A 25,000-nucleotide genomic window follows, 5' to 3' on the forward strand; every position below is an offset into this window, starting at 1 on the left:
ATCACCTGGGTGTGTCACACTGCATCACCTGGGTGTGTCACACTGCATCACCTGGGTGTGTCACCCTCCATCACCTGGGTGTGTCACCCTCCATCACCTGGGTGTGTCACCCTCCATCACCTGGGTGTGTCACCCTCCATCACCTGGGTGTGTCACCCTCCATCACCTGGGTGTGTCACCCTCCATCACCTGGGTGTGTCACACTGCATCACCTGGGTGTGTCACACTGCATCACCTGGGTGTGTCACCCTCCATCACCTGGGTGTGTCACCCTCCATCACCTGGGTGTGTCACCCTCCATCACCTGGGTGTGTCACCCTCCATCACCTGGGTGTGTCACCCTCCATCACCTGGGTGTGTCACCCTCCATCACCTGGGTGTGTCACACTGCATCACCTGGGTGTGTCACACTGCATCACCTGGGTGTGTCACACTGCATCACCTGGGTGTGTCACCCTCCATCACCTGGGTGTGTCACCCTCCATCACCTGGGTGTGTCACCCTCCATCACCTGGGTGTGTCACCCTCCATCACCTGGGTGTGTCACCCTCCATCACCTGGGTGTGTCACACTGCATCACCTGGGTGTGTCACACTGCATCACCTGGGTGTGTCACCCTCCGTCACCTGGGTGTGTCACACTGCATCACCTGGGTGTGTCACCCAGCATCACCTGGGTGTGTCACCCAGCATCACCTGGGTGTGTCACCCAGCATCACCTGGGTGTGTCACCCAGCATCACCTGGGTGTGTCACCCAGCATCACCTGGGTGTGTCACACTGCATCACCTGGGTGTGTCACCCAGCATCATCTGGGTGTGTCACCCAGCATCATCTGGGTGTGTCACCCAGCATCACCTGGGTGTGTCACCCAGCATCACCTGGGTGTGTCACCCAGCATCACCTGGGTGTGTCACACTGCATCACCTGAGTGTGTCACCCAGCATCACCTGGGTGTGTCACCCAGCATCACCTGGTGTGTCACACTGCATCACCTGGGTGTGTCACCCAGCATCACCTGGGTGTGTCACACTGCATCACCTGGGTGTGTCACACTGCATCACCTGGGTGTGTCACCCAGCATCACCTGGGTGTGTCACACTGCATCACCTGGGTGTGTCACCCAGCATCACCTGGGTGTGTCACCCAGCATCACCTGGGTGTGTCACCCAGCATCACCTGGGTGTGTCACCCAGGATCACCTGGGTGTGTCACCCAGCATCACCTGGGTGTGTCACCCAGCATCACCTGGGTGTGTCACCCAGCATCACCTGGGTGTGTCACCCAGCATCACCTGGATGTGTCACACTGCATCACCTGGGTGTGTCACTCAGCATCACCTGGGTGTGTCACACTGCATCACCTGAGTGTGTCACCCAGCATCACCTGGGCGTGTCACCCAGCATCACCTGGGTGTGTCACCCAGCATCACCTGGGTGTGTCACACTGTATCACCTGGGTGTGTCACCCTCCGTCACCTGGATGTGTCACACTGCATCACCTGGGTGTGTCACCCTCCGTCACCTGGGTGTGTCACACTGCATCACCTGGGTGTGTCACTCAATAACGCACTCTTCTATCGAGTTGAAACCTTAATTTTCGATTTAAAAGAGAACTTAATCTTAATTGACGAAAATTCAATGGAATGAGTAACTGAATATACAGTTCGAAGCCACCTTGAGAGGTGTAAGTTTATCAGTGAATCACAGCACAGTTGCACAAAGGGCGTTCTTGCCTTAAGTATCTGCTAACCTTTTCCACCAGGGCCTTTGAGGCTGTAAACCAAGATAAAGAATACGATGATATAAACCTTTTAATATATAACGACAAATTGGTTTAGAAAGACAGGCGGGCAAACTCTGGGACATATTTATCAGATAACGTTCCGGTCCTGGGATCTTGATTACATGTTGCCAGCTGACGTGTGTTTCTGAGCCGTGAATACCATATTGTGCACTTGGACTTCCAAATGGGTGACAGAGGAAGTGAGTAGTGACACGCGGAATAGGAGAGCTAGTCTCCTGGGTTGAGTAATGGTTTACCGAAAGACAACAAAGAGTGTACGGAAATGGGGAGAAATCAGACTTGGGGATCCATCACACATGGCGTGCCACAGGGGTCGGTGTTGGGGCCCGTCTTTTAATTCTACATAAACGACATAGATGAGGGTATAAATAGTGACATAAATAAGAATGCTAATGGCACTAAAATAGGTCGTCAGGGAATTTCTGATGAGCACGCTAGAAACCTACAGAATAGCTTCTTGTTGTGGTCGGAGAAGTAACAGATGTAGTTTAGTGTGGACAATTGTGACATTCTTTCCTAGGAAATAGACTGACTGCGAGAAAAAAAAACTTAGGAGTTTTGATCAGTAGAAAACTAAAGCCAAGATAACAGTGGTTAGTGCTCGCAGTGAAGCTAATAGAACTGTTTGCTGTATGTCAAGGAGTAAGAACTTTGATTAGCTTTATCTGGGTGTGGTTAGGTGCGAGTTAGACTTACCTAGCATGGACCAGTAGGCATGCTGCAGCTACATTATCTTAAGATTATAATGTTCTTATGTTCTTAAATTCTCTGACAAATGTGCTGGTATATACTGGTATAACAAAACAAGTATACTGGTGTAACAAAACAAATATACTGGTATAACAAAACAAGTATACTGGTATAACAAAACAAATATACTGGTATAACAAAACAAATATACTGGTATAACAAAACAAATATACTGGTATAACAAAACAAATATACTGGTATAACAAAACAAATATACTGGTATAACAAAACAAATATACTGGTATAACAAAACAAGTATACTGGTATAACAAAACAAGAATACTGGTATAACAAAACAAATATACTGGTATAACAAAACAAATATACTGGTATAACAAAACAAGTATACTGGTATAACAAAACAAATATACTGGTATAACAAAACAAATATACTGGTATAACAAAACAAGTATACTGGTATAACAAAACAAATATACTGGTATAACAAAACAAATATACTGGTATAACAAAACAAGTATACTGGTATAACAAAACAAATATACTGGTATAACAAAACAAGTATACTGGTATAACAAAACAAATATACTGGTATAACAAAACAAATATACTGGTATAACAAAACAAATATACTGGTATAACAAAACAAATATACTGGTATAACAAAACAAATATACTGGTATAACAAAACAAATATACTGGTATAACAAAACGAGTATACCATTATTATTATTATTATTATTATTATTATTATTATTATTATTATTATTATTATTATTATTATTATTATTATTATTGTAATTATAATTATTAATATTATTATCATTTTTAGCCTGTTGGTATTCTGTGCAACTCTGCGGGAATTCCTGCCATCATATCATAAGAGTTTAGAAAGCCTGAGTGTGCCCGAAAATAACTCTTTATTTACATATACGTATATACATATATATATATATATATATATATATATATATATATATATATATATATATATATATATATATATATATGTATATATATATATATATACAAAACAACCACTGTGAAAGAGTAGTGAAATTCCAAGCGCTTGCGTGACTACTCACATTCTCAATGTGAGTAGTCACGAAAGCGCTTGGAATTTCACTACTCTTTCACAGTGGTTGTTTTGCATATTTTAAAATCACCTGTTTACTGTGATCTTATTGCATATATATATATATATATATATATATATATATATATATATATATATATATATATATATATATATATATATATATATATATATATATATATATATATATATATATATATATGTAAACATATTAACACACATATACACACACACACACACACACACACACACACACACACACACACACACACACACACACACACACACACACACACACACACACACACACACACACACACACACACACACACACACACACACACACACACACACACACACACACACACGTGGAAAGAGTAACAGGAGTTGAATGGGAAAAGCCAGACTATAAAAGAGGGGACTACATAGGTTTGAAAAACTTCCTGCGGGAGGTTCCGTGGGACAGAGAACTGGCAGGAGAGCCAGTAAATGAAATGATGGAATACGTAACAACAAAATGCAAGGAGGCAGTGGAAAGGTTTATTCCCAAGGGCAACAGTAACAACGGGAAGACCAGAACGAGCCCCTGGTTTACCTGACGGTGTAAGGAGGCAAAAACAAAGTGCAATAGAGAATGGAAAACGTACAGAAGGTAGAAAACACATGAAAATAGTTAGATTAGTCGCAGAGCCAGGGACGAGTATGCACAGGTAAGGATGGAGGCCCAGCGACAGTATGAAAATAACATAGCATCGAAAGTCAAGACTGACCCGAACCTGTTGTATAGCCACAACAGGAGGAAGACAACAGTCAAAGACCAGGTGATCAGACTGAGGACAGAAGGTGAAGAACTCACAAGAAATGATCAGGAGGTATGTGAGGAGCTAAACAGGAGATTTAAGGAAGTTTTTACAGTAGAGACAGGAAGGGCTCTGGGAAGACAGCACAGAAGGGAACATCAAGAGGGAATATACCAACAAGTGTTGGATGACATACGAACAACCGAGGAGGAGGTGCAGAAGCTGCTAAGTGACCTTGATACCTCAAAGGCGATGGGACCGGACAACATCTCCCCGTGGGTCCTTAGAGAAGGAGCAGAGATGCTGTGCGTACCCCTAACCACAATCTTCAACACATCCCTTGAAACTGGGCAACTACCCGAGAAATGGAAGACAACAAATGTAGTCCCCATATTTAAGAAAGGAAACAGAAACGAGGCACTAAACTACAGACCTGTGTCTCTGACATGTATAGTATGCAAAGTCATGGAGAAAATTATCAGGAGGAGAGTGGTGGAACACCTGGAACGGAACAAAATTATAAATGAAAACCAGCATGGGTTCATGGAAGGCAAATCCTGTGTCACAAACCTTCTGGAGTTTTATGACAAGGTAACAGAAGTAAGACACGAGAGAGAGGGGTGGGTTGATTGCATTTTCCTAGACTGCAGGAAGGCCTTTGACACAGTTCCTCACAAGTGCAGAAGCTGGAGGATCAGGCGCATATAACAGGGAGGGCACTGCAATGGATCAGGGAATACCTGACAGGGAGGCAACAACGAGTCATGGTACGTGAAGAGGTATCACAGTGGGCGCCTGTGACGAGCGGGGTCCCACAAGGGTCAGTTCTAGGACCAGTGCTATTTTTGATATATGCGAACGACATGATGGAAGGAATAGACTCTGAAGTGTCCCTATTCGCAGATGATGTGAAGCTGATGAGAAGAATTAAATCGGATGAGGATGAGGCAGGACTGCAAAGAGACCTGGAGAGGCTGGACATGTGGTCCAGAAACTGGCTTCTCGAATTCAACCCTGCCAAATGCAAAGTCATGAAGATTGGGGAGTGGCAAAGAAGACCGCAGACAGAGTATAGGCTAGGTGGACAAAGACTACAGACCTCACTCAAGGAGAAAGACCTTGGGGTGACGATAACACCGAGCACGTCACCGGAGGCACACATCAACCAAATAACTGCTGCAGCATACGGGCGCCTGGCAAACCTGAGAATAGCGTTCCGATACCTTAATAAGGAATCGTTCAAGACACTGTACACTGTGTATGTTAGGCCCATACTGGAGTATGCAGCATCAGTCTGGAACCCACACCTGGTCAAGCACGTCAAGAAGTTAGAGAAAGTACAAAGGTTTGCAACAAGGCTAGTCCCAGAGCTCAGGGGAATGTCGTACGAGGAAAGGTTAAGGGAAATCGGACTGACGACACTGGAGGACAGAAGGGTCAGGGAAGACATGATAACGACATACAAGATACTGCGGGGAATAGACAAGGTGGACAGAGACAGGATGTTCCAGAGAGGGGACACAGAAACAAGGGGTCACAACTGGAAGCTGAAGACTCAGACGAGTCACAGGGACGTTAGGAAGCATTTCTTCAGTCATAGAGTCGTCATGAAGCGGAATAGCCTAGCAAGTGGAGTAGTTTAGGCAGGAACCATACATAGTTTTAAGAAGAGGTACGACAAAGCTCAGGAAGCAGAGAGGGAGAGGACCTAGTAGCGATCAGTGAAGAGGTGGGGCCAGGAGCTGAGTCTCGACCCCTGCAACCACAATTAGGTGAGTACAATTAGGTGAGTACACGCACACACACACACACACACACACACACACCATTAGTACTAAAAAATTGAATAAACACAAAACAGCAACAGATACATATGTACACAGACAGATTTACAGAACCAGATTTGTTCCCTCCGTTACTAACTAGCAGAACCAGATTTATTCCCTCCGTTACTAACTAGCAGAACCAGATTTGTTCCCTCCGTTACTAAATAGGAGAACCAGATTTGTTCCCTCTGTTACTAACTAGCAGAACCAGATTTGTTCCCTCCGTTACTAACTAGCAGAACCAGATTTGTTCCCTCCGTTACTAACTAGCAGAACCAGATTTGTTCCCTCCGTTACTAACTAGCAGAACCAGATTTGTTCCCTCCGTTACTAACTAGCAGAACCAGATTTGTTAACTCCGTTACTAACTAGCAGAACCAGATTTGTTCCCTCCATTACTAACTAGCAGAACCAGATTTGTTCCCTCCGTTACTAACTAGCAGAACCAGATTTGTTCCCTCCGTTACTAACTAGCAGAACCAGATTTGTTCCCTCCGTTACTAACTAGCAGAACCAGATTTGTTCCCTCCGTTACTAACTAGCAGAACCAGATTTGTTCTCTCCGTTACTAACTAGCAGAACCAGATTTGTTCCCTCCGTTACTAACTAGCAGAACCAGATTATTCCCTTCGTTACTAACTAGCAGAACCAGATTTGTTCCCTCCGTTACTAACTAGCAGAACCAGATTTGTTCCCTCCGTTACTAACTAGCAGAACCAGATTTATTCCCTCCGTTACTAACTAGCAGAACCAGATTTGTTCCCTCCGTTACTAACTAGCAGAACCAGATTTGTTCCCTCCTTTACTAACTAGCAGAACCAGATTTGTTCCCTCCGTTACTAACTAGCAGAACCAGATTTGTTCCCTCCGTTACTAACTAGCAGAACCAGATTTGTTCCCTTCTTTACTAACTAGCAGAACCAGATTTGTTCCCTCCATTACTAACTAGCAGAACCAGATTTGTTCCCTCCGTTACTAACTAGCAGAACCAGATTTGTTCCCTCCGTTACTAACTAGCAGAACCAGATTTGTTCCCTCCGTTACTAACTAGCAGAGCCAGATTTGTTCCCTCCGTTACTAACTAGCAGAACCAGATTTGTTCCCTCCGTTACTAACTAGCAGAACCAGATTTGTTCCCTCCGTTACTAACTAGCAGAGCCAGATTTGTTCCCTCCGTTACTAACTTCTTCTTATGACCAGAGCTTTGGTAAGATGGGTAAGGAAGAAGGATGGGTAAGGATAGAAATATTGGAAAAGGGTGGGAGGGGGGAGAGAGGTAGGATATAAAAGGTAAGTGGCCCAACCACTTTGGTGTAATTTAAAAAGTGTATGTGAAATGATAAGATATTCTTTAAGAGGTATAAGACTAACCCATCAGTCACATAGATATAACAGATATATAAGTACATGACTCTGAATTGGTAGTAATTATACAAGTTGCAATTGCTTTTTTTTGCGATTGCACAACGGTTATTTATGCGACAATGAAGGCAATAATTTTCTGGCCAGTTTATGGAATTACGTGACAGTGGCTTCTTACAGGTGGTGTCCAGCCATGGTAAATAGCATAATTTTTATTTTAGATTGTTATATAAGATGTCTCCCTAATTGGGGGCGATGATGTTCTCAGTATACATAGAAGGGTTCTGGTGGTACCCAATCATCTTCATCAGGGAGGTTGCTCAATATCATGGGTCGATGGTAATCATCTTTATGTATAAAACGACGGACCCTCTGTGGGAGAGTCATTCTTTGAGTCCTGTGAGGAGGAGTATTGATGATATAATCCGTGGTATTTACCACTTGTATAGGATATTCTCTATCTGGCATGTATAGTTCTTGCATTGTATAGAGTTGTTTCTTTTTTAGGGTGTCAAGGCGTACATTTATGGCAGTAATATCTTGTTGTATGTGTAAATCTGCCATTTTAACTCTGTCTCTCCTCCTGGTATCGGTAATGAAGCGAAGAGCTCTATTCTGGACCCTTTGTAACCGTAGCATATTGGTCTTTGTTGTTAATGACATTGGGACACATGGGTAATCAAGTATAGGTCTTATTATCATTTTATACAGATGTTTTTTGACATGTTGAGGGGCTTGATTGAATCGAAAGAGACTGCTAAGACCGGCTTTGGCTATGTTGATCTTTTTAGTTACATGAGATGTTGAGTGGAGCAGCCTGTCTATTTCATATCCCAAAATCTTGTTAGGGTATGTAATGGCTACAGGTGTACCTCTGATGGAGATACCCCCTTTATCTTCAATTGTTGATGCAAAACATCCTATCGTGCTAACAAGGACCTTGTCAGGATTAGTCGTAATTCTCCATTTCTTTTCCCAATTAGATGTTCGACGAAGTTCAATATTCATTTTTTCTATGACTCTCTCGTACTTGTATTTTCCTGTTACCGGAGTTGATGAGACGACATGAATAACATCATCTGCAAACTGTGTCACAATTGTATCATTAAACTCTGGTTGAGGAAGGTCATTCACATATATGTTGAACAGAATTGGACTAAGACAAGAACCTTGTGGGACACCAGCTGTCGGTATAAAAGGCTCTGTCGACCTGCCATGAAAGGTGGGAATGATTTTTCTTTGAGTTAAGAAATTATATATTAATCTGAGAAAAGTCCAGTTATGGTCTGGTAGGTCAATGAGTTTGTATATAAGGCCATCATGCCATAAGCTATCAAAAGCTTTATGAACATCTCTGGTGGCAATTAAGGCAAGATTGCCCTGTTGTTTTAGACGTGCTACAGTATCGAAAATAACATTTATTGCATGATGGGTACCTCTATGTGTTCTAAAGCCAAATTGTTTTTCAGTAAAAAAGTGATTAAACTCCATATAGTAGTTCAATCTGTTGGAAATGACTTTCTCAAGAACTTTTCCAGTGACTTCAAGTAAAGATATAGGTCTATAGTTCCCAGGTTGGTGGATGTCTTTATTGGGCTTAGCAAGAAAGATCATCGTAGCAGTCTTAAAAACCACTGGAAAATGTCCTGAGGCCAAGATGGCATTAAAGATATTTACCAAGGACTGTTTGCAATTTCTAGGTAGGAACTTTATTTGTTTCATTGTTATTCCAGAGAGGCCAGGGGCTCTATTTCGCATTCTTCCAATAACCTGACTCATCTCTAGTAATGTAATAGGTCTAGTAAGCGGGTGGGTATCTTCAAGAGTTGAAGTATCGATGGAAGGTAGTGGTTGTAGATCATCCAAGTTCTCATCTCTCCATTCATTTACCAACTGATAATGATTATTGTTAAATTGACGACTGGTATTGTGGGAGAGAATTTTCTCCCATACATCACCCATCAAATTAGCCTGGTCCTGTGGATCGTCAAGTTTAATTTCAACATCTTCATCATCCTCATCAGTGAAGGTATGAACTAGGTAGTTAGGAGCTTTGTGCTTTGCCCCTAAAAGTTGTCGGATCTTACTTCAAAATTTTGCGGGTTCACGTTTATACTGATTAGCTTGAAGAACTAGCAATTTCCATAAGTCCCGTTTGTGATGACTAATCATGTTAATTAATTCTTGCCTTAATCGGTGCAGTGTAGCTACTGGTGGTTGTCTCGTTTGAAGATGCCTTCGACATTCTGTTTGATAATTTCTTAAATTGTTTCTAATTTCCCTAGTAGGTTTATATTGTTGGTATATCTTTGTGGAAGCTAATTGACAAGTTGCATTAGTAGCTTCAATTATTCGATTATGCAGGGACCTGATTGCATCATCAATTGCAGTGGAAGGTAGATTTTCCAATGACACAACTTCATCGTCACCCAGAAATGCCCTGAAGGGGTCAAATCCTAGGGTGTTAAGATTGGGTTTAGGAGGTACCGGTATTCTAAATGGAGAAGTTTGTAGTTGTATTATAACAGGGATATGGTCAGATCCTACGTTTCCACCAGGAGATATACGACAGTGAAAGATGTCACAGTCTCTGTTTGTCAGTACTATATCTGGTGTTCCTGGATGAGGTCCAATGTACGATTTAAAGAATGGGCCTTGAAATGACAAGTTTCTGGCTGTCATGATATTAAATAGTTGTTTTCCTTTTAAGTCACCCAGTGGAATACCAGCTAGACAGTTGAAGAGGGCAGGGTGATGAGCATTAAAATCTCCCGCTAGAATTGTTGGAATATTTCTGCTTAATATCCTATGTAGAGGAATTGACTGTATATATTGTTGTCTCGGGGGAAAATATCCAGTTACTATCACTAGTTGTCCATGAGATGTTGTCATTTCTATTGCAAGAATGTTATCTTCATCAACATGAATATTTTTAAATGTATAGCCTAATTTAACTAAGATGGCTACACCACTAAACGGTCCTCTCGATTTCTCCACAGTAGAGTAACCACGTAATTTAATATATTGATCAACTCTTGCAGCTGTCTCGTTCAAAAGTATAACATCGGGATTGTAATTATGTAGTTTAACCTCAAGGAGGTAACGGTTATTAAAGAAATGTTGAACATTAAGTTGGAAAATTGATATCCCTATTATTTCTTGCACTTCGCTCGTGTACTGCGGTCTGAACGCCTGCAAGTAATGTCACGTGTTGTATCAACACTATCCCTGCTGGACTCGTCAAGGGGAGGAGAGAACTTCTGCGTAGTTGCTTGTGTATTAAAAATGCCATCATCTTCACTAGAGGTGGTAATATTAACAGACTCATTAGAGTCGTTAGAGTCATCATTAGAAAACTGAGGTATGATATTCCCAGTTACAGTAAGCAGAGGCTCGTGAGAGTTAATGGGAGACTGTGTAGGCTCCAAGGGAATATTAGGTAGGCAAGGTGAGTTACCCTGGGAAAGTTCCTGTTCAATAGGATCAGCTTCAATAGCGGGAGAGTAGGCACCACTTTCTGGGGCATTGTTATGTTCAGGTGTTGACTTATCGGGTTGAGGGGAGTTGACAACCTGGGTATGCGAGATGGGCGATTCCTGGGCCAGGGATGACTTAGGGTTATTTTTAGATGTAGAGTAGGGTACATACTTCTTGTTATGAGAAGGCTGGGTCATAATAACCTTCACATTTTCTGGGATAGTGATGGGAGTGATCCCATTAGCCATTAACAGATCATTTAAAACCTGAGAGCAGAGTTGAATGTCACCACCTGCTATGTCTTTGGCCATCATATACATTAGTTGCGCTCTCGTCATATCCCCGGCTGTGGATACCTGAGACATAGATGAGACTGAACCTTGTTGTTGCGTTTGTGTATGTTGTAGGTGAGGGTTAGATTGGGGCGCTCCAAGAGAGGCAGAATTCCAAACATTGGAACCATTGGTAGAGACCTGAGGAGTCCCACTTGATCCAGGCAGAGCTGAGAAGAAAGTTTGGGACATGGTTGGCGGTGCCTGGGGAGTGGTCTTCTTAGAAGTGGACAGTTTCTTGGCTTCAATAATTTTCTGCATTTCATTTTTCCTTTCAGGACAAATAGCAGAAACAGCATGATGTTTTCCGTTGCAGAGGACACATTTGGGTGTATTTTTATTATTACAATCTCGATAAGAATGTTGGCCAGAGCAAATGCTACAAATCTGCCCTTGAGTACTGAATTTGTTGGTGTTATGACCAAAGGCATAAGATTTAAAACATTGTGTCACACTGACAAATCGTTCAAGAGAGATTTGGTCAGGTGTACATCTGGTGCCAAAACATTTGAAGCCATTTTGACACACAAGTTTGGCCTCCTCAGGTGTCTCAAGTATTAACTTTAAGGTTACCTTGTTGTTATTAGGTTTAGAGAATTTATGTGCTTCGACAGCCCTAAATTCAGAATTCTCTGTATTAAAGTCCTCAACAGTTTCATTCACTGTGCTATGTCTCATGAAACTGTTAATTCTGGCAACAAACACAGTCCACTGAGCTTGATAGCTCTCAGGTGCAACTGGGGTAACACCAGAAGTCTTCAGTTTTTCAAGAACATCATGCTTCAGCAGTTGAAGTAACTCTTCTTCCGAAGAGAGGAGAAGTACTGCTCCAGCGTGGGTTTGAAAAACATCCACTGGAGCAACAGTTGAGTTCGAGCAAATACATGTTAGAATTTCTTTCATCGACTTTTGGTTTCCATCAACACGTAATCTTACTCGTATCCTCGCCATGATGTCTAGGAAGGTACATCTGGCAGAGGAGTTTCTTAACAAAAAGTGATCTTTCCTTAGTGTTATTCTAGCATCCTATTTCAGCTGACTTATGAAGGTCAGCCCCTAAGATAGCCTACCCTCGAGTGGTGAGGGGTAAAGGGCCCAAGGCAAAGATCGGCCGGATTTTAAGAAACCACACGGGCTACCGGATGGTCAAAATGCCTTGTGTTAACTCGCCAAAGCGAAGTTGCCGATAAAGAAGAAGATAGGAAAGTCAGAAGGATAGCAATATATGTAGTGTGTTAGTGTGTGGTCCAGTGTTGATGTTTGTGTGAGGGGAGGATGGGGAAGGATGGGGGGATGGGGATGAGAGAGGTGAACAAGCAAGCAAGTCACCGCCATACCCTCTTGATGGGATGGTGAAGAACTACTCAGGATAAGCCAAGAAAAATCTCGAGCAACAGTGTTCAGAGCAGGAACGATGACGTCTTCTCTCCACGGTGGCTGGGCTGCTTCTCTGTCTGTGTCTGTGTCTGATTATCGTTACTAACTAGCAAAACCAGATTTGTTCCCTCCGTTACTAACTAGCAGAACCAGATTTGTTCCCTCCGTTACTAGCTAGCAGAACCAGATTTGTTCCCTCCATTACTAGCTAGCAGAACCAGATTTGTTCCCTCCGTTACTAACTAGCAGAACCAGATTTGTTCCCTCCGTTACTAACTAGCAGAACCAGATTTGTTCCCTCCGTTACTAAATAGCAGAGCCAGATTTGTTCCCTCCGTTACTAACTAGCAAAACCAGATTTGTTCCCTCCGTTACTAACAAGCAGAACCAGATTTGTTCCCTCCGTTACTAACTAGCAGAACCAGATTTGTTCCCTCCGTTGCTAACTAGCAGAACCAGATTTGTTTCCTCCGTTACTTACTAGCACAACCAGATTTGTTCCCTCCGTTACTAACTAGCAGAGCCAGATTTGTTCCCTCCGTTACTAACTAGCAGAACCAGATTTGTTCCCTCCGTTACTAACTAGCAGAAACAGATTTGTTCCCTCCGTTACTAACTAGCAGAACCAGATTTGTTCCCTCCGTTACTAACTAGCAGAACCAGATTTGTTCCCTCCGTTACTAACTAGCAGAACCAGATTTGTTCCCTCCGTTACTAGCTAGCAGAACCAGATTTGTTCCCTCCGTTACTAACTAGCAGAACTAGATTTGTTCCCCCCGTTACTAACTAGCAGAACCAGATTTGTTCCCTCCGTTACTAAATAGCAGAGCCAGATTTGTTCCCTCCGTTACTAACTAGCAAAACCAGATTTGTTCCCTCCGTTACTAACTAGCATTACCATATTTGTTCCCTCCGTTACTAACTAGCAGAACCAGATTTGTTCCCTCCGTTAATAACTAGCAGAACCAGATTTGTTTCCTCCGTTACTAACTAGCACAACCAGGTTTGTTCCCTCCATTACTAACTAGCAGAGCCAGATTTGTTCCCTCCGTTACTAGCTAGCAGAACCAGATTTGTTCCCTCCGTTACTAACTAGCAGAACCAGATTTGTTCCCTCCATTACTAACTAGCAGAACCAGATTTGTTCCCTCCGTTACTAAATAGCAGAGCCAGATTTGTTCCCTCCGTTACTAACTAGCAAAACCAGATTTGTTCCCTCCGTTACTAACAAGCAGAACCAGATTTGTTCCCTCCGTTACTAACTAGCAGAACCAGATTTGTTCCCTCCGTTACTAACTAGCAGAACCAGATTTGTTTCCTCCGTTACTTACTAGCACAACCAGATTTGTTCCCTCCGTTACTAACTAGCAGAGCCAGATTTGTTCCCTCCGTTACTAACTAGCAGAACCAGATTTGTTCCCTCCGTTACTAACTAGCAGAAACAGATTTGTTCCCTCCGTTACTAACTAGCAGAACCAGATTTGTTCCCTCCGTTACTAACTAGCAGAACCAGATTTGTTCCCTCCGTTACTAACTAGCAGAACCAGATTTGTTCCCTCCGTTACTAGCTAGCAGAACCAGATTTGTTCCCTCCGTTACTAACTAGCAGAACTAGATTTGTTCCCCCCGTTACTAACTAGCAGAACCAGATTTGTTCCCTCCGTTACTAAATAGCAGAGCCAGATTTGTTCCCTCCGTTACTAACTAGCAAAACCAGATTTGTTCCCTCCGTTACTAACTAGCATTACCATATTTGTTCCCTCCGTTACTAACTAGCAGAACCAGATTTGTTCCCTCCGTTACTAACTAGCAGAACCAGATTTGTTTCCTCCGTTACTAACTAGCACAACCAGGTTTGTTCCCTCCATTACTAACTAGCAGAGCCAGATTTGTTCCCTCCGTTACTAACTAGCAGAACCAGATTTGTTCCCTCCGTTACTAACTAGCAGAACCAGATTTGTTCCCTCCGTTACTAGCTAGCAGAACCAGATTTGTTCCCTCCGTTACTAACTAGCAGAACTAGATTTGTTCCCCCCGTTACTAACTAGCAGAACCAGATTTGTTCCCTCCGTTACTAAATAGCAGAGCCAGATTTGTTCCCTCCGTTACTAACTAGCAAAACCAGATTTGTTCCCTCCGTTACTAACTAGCATTACCATATTTGTTCCCTCCGTTACTAACTAGCAGAACCAGATTTGTTCCCTCCGTTACTAACTAGCAGAACCAGATTTGTTTCCTCCGTTACTAACTAGCACAACCAGGTTTGTTCCCTCCGTTACTAACTAGCAGAGCCAGATTTGTTCCCTCCGTTACTAACTAGCAGAACCAGATTTGTTCCCTCCGTTACTAACTAGCAGAACCAGATTTGTTCCCTCCGATACTAACTAGCAGAACTTGATTTGTTCCCTCCGTTACTAACTAGCAGAACCAGATTTGTTCCCTCCGTTACTAACTAGCAGAACCAGATTTGTTCCCTCCGATACTAACTAACAGAACCAGATTTGTTCCCTCCGTTACTAACTAGCAGAACCAGATTTGTTCCCTCCGTTACTAACTAGCAGAACCAGATTTGTTCCCTCCGTTACTAACTAGCAGAACCAGATTTGTTCCCTCCGTTACTAACTAGCAGAACCAGATTTGTTCCCTCTGTTACTAACTAGCAGAACCAGATTTGTTCCCTCCGTTACTAACTAGCAGAACCAGATTTGTTCCCTCCGTTACTAACTAGCAGAACCAGATTTGTTCCCTCCGTTACTAACTTGCAGAACCAGATTTGTTCCCTCCGTTACTAACTAGCGAACCAGATTTGTTCCCTCCGTTACTAACTAGCAGAATATGAAAAAAATAGGATGTTTGGGAGTGCATCAATAATAAAAACTGGTGAGGGTCAGCAGTCTGGTTTGGTCTGGTGTGTGTCAGACGTTGAGGCCACTAGCGACCCCCCGTACTGGTGCTCATCCGGAGTGAGTCACTGGTGCATAATTGTGTGCTCATAGTTAGTGTTGTGGTGCATAGTAAGTGTGTTCATACATCCAGTTTATGTTCAGAAAGTAGAATCGACTGAAATATCGACCAGTACAGGCGTTCGTGCCTCACACAGGGACCTCCACCAACACATGGGGATCCTGCCTCACACAGGGACCTCCACCAACACAGGGAGCTCTTGCCTCACACAATGACCTCCACCAATACATGGGGATCCTGCCTCACACAGGGACCTCCACCAACGCATGGAGTTCTTGCCTCACACAGGGACCTCCACCAACACATGGGGATCCTGCCTCACACAGAGACCTCCACCAACGCATGGAGTTCTTGCCTCACACAGGGACCATCACCAATACATGGGGATCCTGCCTCACACAGGGACCTCCACCAACGCATGGAGCTCTTGCCTCACACAGGGACCTCCACCAATACATGGGGATCCTGCCTCACACAGGGACCTCCACCAACGCTTGGAGTTTTTGCCTCACACAGGGACCTCCACCAACACATGGGTTTCCTGCCTCACAGAGACCTCCATCAACACATGGAGTTCTTGCCTCACACAGGGACCTCCACCAACACATGGGTTTCCTGCCTCACAGAGACCTCCATCAACACATGGAGTTCTTGCCTCACACAGGGACCTGCACCAACACATGGGGATCCTGCCTTACACAGGGACCTCTACCAACACATGGGGTTCTTGCCTCACACAGGGACCTCCACCAACTCATGAGATTCCTGCCTCACACAGGGACCTCGACCAACCCATGAAGTTCTTGCCTCACACAGGGACCTCCACCAACACACGGGGTTCTTGCCTCACACAGGGACCTTCACCAACACATGGGGATCCTGCCTCACACTGGGACCTCCACCAACACACGGGGTTCTTGCCTCACACAGGGACTTTCACCAACACATGGGGATCCTGCCTCACACAGGGACCTCCACCAACACATGGAGTTCTTGCCTCACACAGGGACCTCCACCAACACATGGAGTTCTTGCCTCACACAGGGACCTCCACCAACACATGGGGATCCTGCCTTACACAGGGACCTCCACCAACACATGGGGATCCTGCCTTACACAGGTACCTCCACCAACACATGGGGTTCCTGCCTCACACAGGGACCTCCACCAACACATGAGGTTCCTGCCTCACACAGGGACCTCCACCAACACATGGAGTTTTTGCCTCACACAGGGACCTCGACCAACACATGGAGTTCTTGCCTCACACAGGGACCTCCACCAACACACGGGGTTCTTGCCTCACACAGGGACCTTCACCAACACATGGGGATCCTGCCTCACACAGGGACCTCCACCAACACATGGAGTTCTTGCCTCACACAGGGACCTCCACCAACACATGGGGATCCTGCCTCACACAGGGACCTCCACCAACACATGGGGATCCTGCCTCACACAGGGACCTCCACCAACACATGGGGTTCCTACCTCACACAGGGACTTCCACCAACACATGGGGATCCTGCCTTACACATGGACCTCCACCAACACATGGGGTTCCTGCCTCACACAGGGACCTCCACCAACACATGGAGTTTTTGTCTCACACAGGGACCTCGACCAACACATGGAGTTCTTGCCTCACACAGGGACCTCCACCAACACACGGGGTTCTTGCCTCACACAGGGACCTTCACCAACACATGGAGATCCTGCCTCACACAGGGACCTCCACCAATACATGGAGTTCTTGCCTCACACAGGGACCTCCACCAACACATGGGATCCTGCCTCACACAGGGACCTCCACCAACACATGGGGATCCTGCCTCACGCCGGGACCTCCACCAACACATGGAGTTTTTGCTTCACACAGGGACCTCCACCAACACATGGGGATCCTGCCTCACACAGGCACCTCCACCAACACATGGGGTTCCTACCTCACACAGGGACCTCCACCAACACATGGGGTTCCTACCTCACACAGGGACCTCCACCAACACATGGGGTTCCTACCTCACACAGGGACCTCCACCAACACATGGGGTTCCTACCTCACACAGGGACCTCCACCAACACATGGGGTTCCTACCTCACACAGGCACCTCCACCAACACATGGGGTTCCTACCTCACACAGGGACCTCCACCAACACATGGGGTTCCTACCTCACACAGGCACCTCCACCAACACATGGGGTTCCTACCTCACACAGGGACCTCCACCAACACATGGGGTTCCTACCTCACACAGGGACCTCCACCAACACATGGGGTTCCTACCTCACACAGGGACCTCCACCAACACATGGGGTTCCTACCTCACACAGGCACCTCCACCAACACATGGGGTTCCTACCTCACACAGGCACCTCCACCAACACATGGGGTTCCTACCTCACACAGGCACCTCCACCAACACATGGGGTTCCTACCTCACACAGGGACCTCCACCAACACATGGGGTTCCTACCTCACACAGGCACCTCCACCAACACATGGGGTTCCTACCTCACACAGGCACCTCCACCAACACATGGGGTTCCTACCTCACACAGGCACCTCCACCAACACATGGGGTTCCTACCTCACACAGGCACCTCCACCAACACATGGGGTTCCTACCTCACACAGGCACCTCCACCAACACATGGGGTTCCTACCTCACACAGGCACCTCCACCAACACATGGGGTTCCTACCTCACACAGGCACCTCCACCAACACATGGGGTTCCTACCTCACACAGGGACCTCCACCAACACATGGGGTTCCTACCTCACACAGGCACCTCCACCAACACATGGGGTTCCTACCTCACACAGGCACCTCCACCAACACATGGGGTTCCTACCTCACACAGGCACCTCCACCAACACATGGGGTTCCTACCTCACACAGGCACCTCCACCAACACATGGGGTTCCTACCTCACACAGGCACCTCCACCAACACATGGGGTTCCTACCTCACATAGGCACCTCCACCAACACATGGGGTTCCTACCTCACACAGGCACCTCCACCAACACATGGGGTTCCTACCTCACACAGGGACCTCCACCAACACATGGGGTTCCTACCTCACACAGGCACCTCCACCAACACATGGGGTTCCTACCTCACACAGGGACCTCCACCAACACATGGGGTTCCTACCTCACACAGGCACCTCCACCAACACATGGGGTTCCTACCTCACATAGGCACCTCCACCAACACATGGGGTTCCTACCTCACACAGGCACCTCCACCAACACATGGGGTTCCTACCTCACACAGGGACCTCCACCAACACATGGGGTTCCTACCTCACACAGGCACCTCCACCAACACATGGGGTTCCTACCTCACACAGGCACCTCCACCAACACATGGGGTTCCTACCTCACACAGGCACCTCCACCAACACATGGGGTTCCTACCTCACATAGGCACCTCCACCAACACATGGGGTTCCTACCTCACACAGGCACCTCCACCAACACATGGGGTTCCTACCTCACATAGGCACCTCCACCAACACATGGGGTTCCTACCTCACACAGGCACCTCCACCAACACATGGGGTTCCTACCTCACACAGGGACCTCCACCAACACATGGGGTTCCTACCTCACACAGGCACCTCCACCAACACATGGGGTTCCTACCTCACACAGGCACCTCCACCAACACATGGGGTTCCTACCTCACACAGGCACCTCCACCAACACATGGGGTTCCTACCTCACACAGGCACCTCCACCAACACATGGGGTTCCTACCTCACACAGGCACCTCCACCAACACATGGGGTTCCTACCTCACACAGGCACCTCCACCAACACATGGGGTTCCTACCTCACACAGGCACCTCCACCAACACATGGGGTTCCTACCTCACACAGGCACCTCCACCAACACATGGGGTTCCTACCTCACACAGGCACCTCCACCAACACATGGGGTTCCTACCTCACACATGGGGTTCCTACCTCACACAGGCACCTCCACCAACACATGGGGTTCCTACCTCACACAGGCACCTCCACCAACACATGGGGTTCCTACCTCACACAGGCACCTCCACCACCACATGGGGTTCCTACATCACACATGGGGTTCCTACCTCACACAGGCACCTCCACCAACACATGGGGGTCCTACCTCACACAGGCACCTCCACCAACACATGGGGTTCCTACCTCACACAGGGACCTCCACCAACACATGGGGTTCCTACCTCACACAGGGACCAAAAGAACTGCTCCAATGCAACTTTATCCTCTTTTTGTGTATAAGTTTCGCAAGAGTAAACCGGGATACTGAACACCTCCTCACACGCCTCTTACCTGGCCTTCCTGAGCGCCTCACTGTTGATACATCACTTGTCCAGTCATCATGTAACTAACATCCGCGTTAGCAGAGGTTTTACAATTAGTTGAGTCATCATATGACTAACACCTGCGTTAGCCAAGGTTTTACAGTTATTCGAGTCATCATAAGACTAACACCTGCGTTAGCAGATGTTTTATAATTAGTTGAGTCATCATATGACTAACACCTGCGTTAGCCAAGGTTTTACAGTTATTCGAGTCATCATAAGACTAACACCTGCGTTAGCAGATGTTTTATAATTAGTTGAGTCATCATATGACTAACATCCGCGTTAGCAGATGTTTTATAATTAGTTGAGTCATCATATAACTAACATCTGCGTTAGCAGAGGTGACATCTTATGACGAAGAAATATTCCAGTTTCTGCTGATAGACAAAATACCGACGTCAGATGTCCTCTTATCAATAAAAAAATAACCAACTATATAACATTCCACAACAATAACGAATACGATATAAAGCATAGGCGGTAATTTCTTTGATTTCGCATGAGAAATAGTCGCATAAGAACATAAGAAAGGAGGAGCACTGCGGCAGGCCTACTGGCGCATGCTAAACAGGTTTAACTCACACCCAACAACCCCACTTATGTACCTGTCTAACCTATTTTTAAAGCTGCACAAAGTTTTCTCTTCAGTGACACTCCTCGGGAGCTTTTGCTCCGCTCATTCTTCCTGGCAGACACGTCAGCCTCCTGGCAGACACGTCAGCCTCCTGGCAGACACGTCAGCCTCCTGGCAGACACGTCAGCCTCCTGGCAGACACGTCAGCCTCCTGGCAGACACGTCAGCCTCCTGGCAGACACGTCAGCCTCCTGGCAGACACGTCAGCCTCCTGGCAGACACGTCAGCCTCCTGGCAGACACGTCAGCCTCCTGGCAGACACGTCAGCCTCCTGGCAGACACGTCAGCCTCCTGGTAGATATAAGTCAGCCTTCTGATATAACGGGACTAGTCAGGGGGAAGGGGTTGTTCACCTAGATTTAGAGGAGGTGAGATCACATGCAGTGTGTGTCGTACCTGTTCTATATCAGAGTTACACTGTGGGACATACCACTCTTGTCTATACTCTAACATATACTCAGTAGTAAATCACCAAAACTTTCTTCTAATACTATTTCTCAACAATTTTACACACACACACACGTGTATATATATATATATATATATATATATATATATATATATATATATATATATATATATATATATATATATATATATATATATATATATATATATATATATATATATATAAAATCCTTATGGGTATAGCGCTTTTCCGTGATATATAATAATAATAATAATAATAATAATAATAATAATAATAATAATAATAATAATAATAATAATAATAATAATAATAGTAATAATAATCTTATTTTGTTTCAACGTCGCAGCCGCCGACTGGAGGGAGGACTTGAGCAATAAAGTTAGCATAGGTATCCGTGACGCAGGGTACACTCGTGCCGTGTTAGACTGTGGCGACGACCACATGGCTTTCGTCATCACTCTGAAAGAGAACTTCGAGGGCGTGTTGTACACCAGGGGCAGTTTCCACACCCGTCGAGGACCTTGCTTCCTCGACGCTACAGGAGGAAAGGAGTTTGCACTCAAATTCGGCTACAAGGACTGCTCAACCAGATACGTGAGTGATATAAGAGTGGATACACTCGCACTGAGTGACTGTATATGTGAGTTGTATGGTGGGGAAATATACGCAGTGTGCGGCTGTCCTATTATATATCAGTATAACATTGTGGTGGCAAAAGCTCTCGCTTCACACGCTGATTATCCGGATTCGATTCCTGGAGAGGGTGGAGACATTAGGTGTATTTCCTTACACCTGTTGTCCCTGTTCACCCATCAGTAATAATGGGTACCTGGGTGTTAGTTGACTGGTGTGGGTCGAATCCTGGGGAAAAAAAATGACCTAATTTTCCAGAAATGCTCAGCATAACAAGGGGCTTTCTATACAGTAGCATGTCACTGATGTCAGCTAGGACTGTATACCTTGTACATGTACTTGTAGAAATAAAGGTATTATTATTATTATTATTATTATTATTATTATTATTATTATTATTATTATTATTATTATTATTATTATTATTATTATTATTATATTCCGTTATGCTGGATAGGTTTTCTGATGAAGCAATGGAGTCTCCCAGCCTGAGCTGGGAGACTACGAGTGAGATCAGAGTATCGTCATGCATCTCACCACAAACTGCCAGAAATGCACCGCATGCTAGTGGCTTTCTTTTGTGCCTGACAGTATTTCCTTACATGTAAACCACATTACCTATATAGTGCAGAAAAAAAATTGCTGTTGAGAAATGGCATTACCAGTTAAGTTTAAAGAGTTTGTACGTAACTTAGAAAGACAACTCATCGCCTGCACAGCCGCCCCTGCAGACGAGGTCTTGAGAAGCTGTCGAAGTCATCTCTCAACGGGCTGTAAAGAGTTATAATTTGTAAGATTATAAATTACCCCTAGGGGGTGTTATGTCAGCATATTTCATTCACTGATGGCTGACAAATTACATACTTGTTTGGACTCAAAAGTCCGCACCTTACTGCCGACTATAGGTTGATTACAAACTCCTTGCGACTCAAGAACTGCGCAGTCCCCCGTACTACAAGAAATTCGTAACCTACCTTGCTCTTGTAGCGTGAGCTATGGTGTTCTTCACACCTTCGACAGATATCGGTGACTTGATAGAAGCTGAAGTGTCCGTGGATGTCCATGTCTTCCATAGTCTTGGAAAACGCACACTGGTACACTATGTTCCACAAGATTTGTCTTTATTGTTCACAATCTTATCACTAAAGAAGCTGATCACACTTCTCTTAAGTGTTTATTGTGTTTTATGAGATACTTTGTTCACACTAACGCACAGATCGTTCTTTGTTGGTTATCCTGGCGTCAGTGTCACTCTCAGTAGAGTCAAAAGTAATCTGAAGACGCCACAGCGCCCCATGCCGTCACTCCCCTAGCACAAAGAAAAGGCTGACCTAGTACTTTTGCTTCCTTGCCACTTCCTCGATGAAATAAAGCAGAATGTTTGATTCTTGCTGTCTTAAGCATAGACAACAATGTCCAGTATCTTTACTATGGTAATAAAGTGGGAGCAGGATTTTCTTTAATTGTCCTGCTAAAGTAAGAGATGTTCTGTCTCTTATTAAACTTCACTTTGCAACACTGCACTGCAAGGAGCAACGGTCGCTTGACCACGTCGCATACTCGTACGGCATCTGTGATCAATTACTCACTGTAGCAGTAAACAAGACGCTTGCCCCTTCTGAGAGGGCTGGACCCCTCCGGGCTGAAAGGGGCTGAAGGGGCTGAAGGGGCTGAAGGGGGCTAATACCCCCCTCCTGGAGAAAATTTCTCCACAATTGCATTGTATTGTATATTTGGCAGGTGCCGCAGGTGACGATGCTGTTTAGGCTACATATTTCCAAGACGAGTTCAGTTACAGTGGACATTACCATCTCTTCTTAATAATAATAAAAATAATAACTTTTATTCCTATAAGTACATGATACAACTTATATAATTACATGATACAACGGTATAGAAAGCTGCTTGTTATGCAGAGCATTTCGGGCAAATTAGGATAATTGTTTCCCCAGGATGCGACCCACACCAGTCGACTAACACCCAGGTACCTCTTCGCTGCTAGGTGAACAGGGACAGCAGGTGTCTTAAGGAAACACACCCTGATGTTTCCACTCGTACCAGGGATCGATCCACGGACCTCAGTGTAAAAGATGAGTGCGGTACCAACCAAGCTACGAGACCACCATCTTATGACCTCTCTCACACATAGGAGAAAAACAGTAGATTTTGTAAGCACATCTCATCATTAAATATTCCCATCTTGAAGTCATAATTAAGAAAGTATCTGATATAAGCGAGGAAGACTTACATCTACTGGGGAGGTTACTGGACGACTTAATGCTTGGCCGGACACATTGCTTTGGTACAGTGTTCTTATTTCCCACTAACTTCGAACGTAGCTTTTGTATAATAATAATAATAATAATAATAATAATAATAATAATAATAATAATAATAATAATAATAATAATAATAATAATAATAAACAATAATAACAATAATAATAATCCTAAAGCCAAGAGGCCTCTAACTAAATTATTGTTCCATGTATTGTCCCACAGAACGATGACCTAGGTGCTCACGTGAACACCGTGGTGGTACAACACGAGGATGACCTTATCTTCCCTGGTGACCTGGCCTTTGACCTCAGATGTCACGACCGAGTCACTGTCAACGCCACAATGAAAGGGTCAGAATCTCACCAGTCTTTAACTAAATAGATATGAATTCCATAGCTTTGTATGGCATTTAATCTCTGTCTCTATATTATATATATATATATATATATATATATATATATATATATATATATATATATATATATATATATATATATATATATATATATGCAATAAGATCACAGTAAACAGGTGATTTCAGAATATGCAAAACAACCACTCTGAAAGAATAGAGAAATTCCAGGCGCTTTCGTGACTACTCACATATATATATATATATATATATATATATATATATATATATATATATATATATATATATATATATATATATATATATATATATATATATATATATATATATATATACATGCATACATACATATCTCCAACTAACCTCATCTTTCCCAACAGAATCAAGTCAAGGATCTCTCTAGTGGACCCCGACCCAGGCTCCTCGAAGTCACCCTCCAAGGATGAGGTGGTGGCGACCTCACTGTCCAGTGTGGTCACTCTCACTCCAGCCCGCCTCACTCCACCGAAGGAGGAGTTATAACCTGATGAGAA

The 25,000-nt window shown here is 44.5% G+C and overlaps 1 protein-coding gene across 1 annotated transcript in view; it reads left to right on the plus strand.

Moving 5' to 3' along the window:
• Window positions 1-25,000, plus strand: part of LOC138853469 (uncharacterized) — a 96,798-nt gene that overhangs the window by 70,261 nt on the left and 1,537 nt on the right. Inside the window, exons 2-4 of the mRNA XM_070090214.1 lie at window positions 21,529-21,776; window positions 24,317-24,444; window positions 24,848-25,000. The exon at window positions 24,848-25,000 is cut by the window's right edge and continues 1,537 nt beyond it. Coding sequence (XP_069946315.1) covers window positions 21,529-21,776; window positions 24,317-24,444; window positions 24,848-24,989 — 518 coding nt within the window. The 3' untranslated portion in view covers window positions 24,990-25,000. The remainder of the gene's footprint in view (window positions 1-21,528; window positions 21,777-24,316; window positions 24,445-24,847) is intronic.

Source organism: Cherax quadricarinatus, chromosome 31 (genome assembly GCF_038502225.1).
Source record: "Cherax quadricarinatus isolate ZL_2023a chromosome 31, ASM3850222v1, whole genome shotgun sequence".
NCBI classification, from domain to species: domain Eukaryota; kingdom Metazoa; phylum Arthropoda; class Malacostraca; order Decapoda; family Parastacidae; genus Cherax; species Cherax quadricarinatus.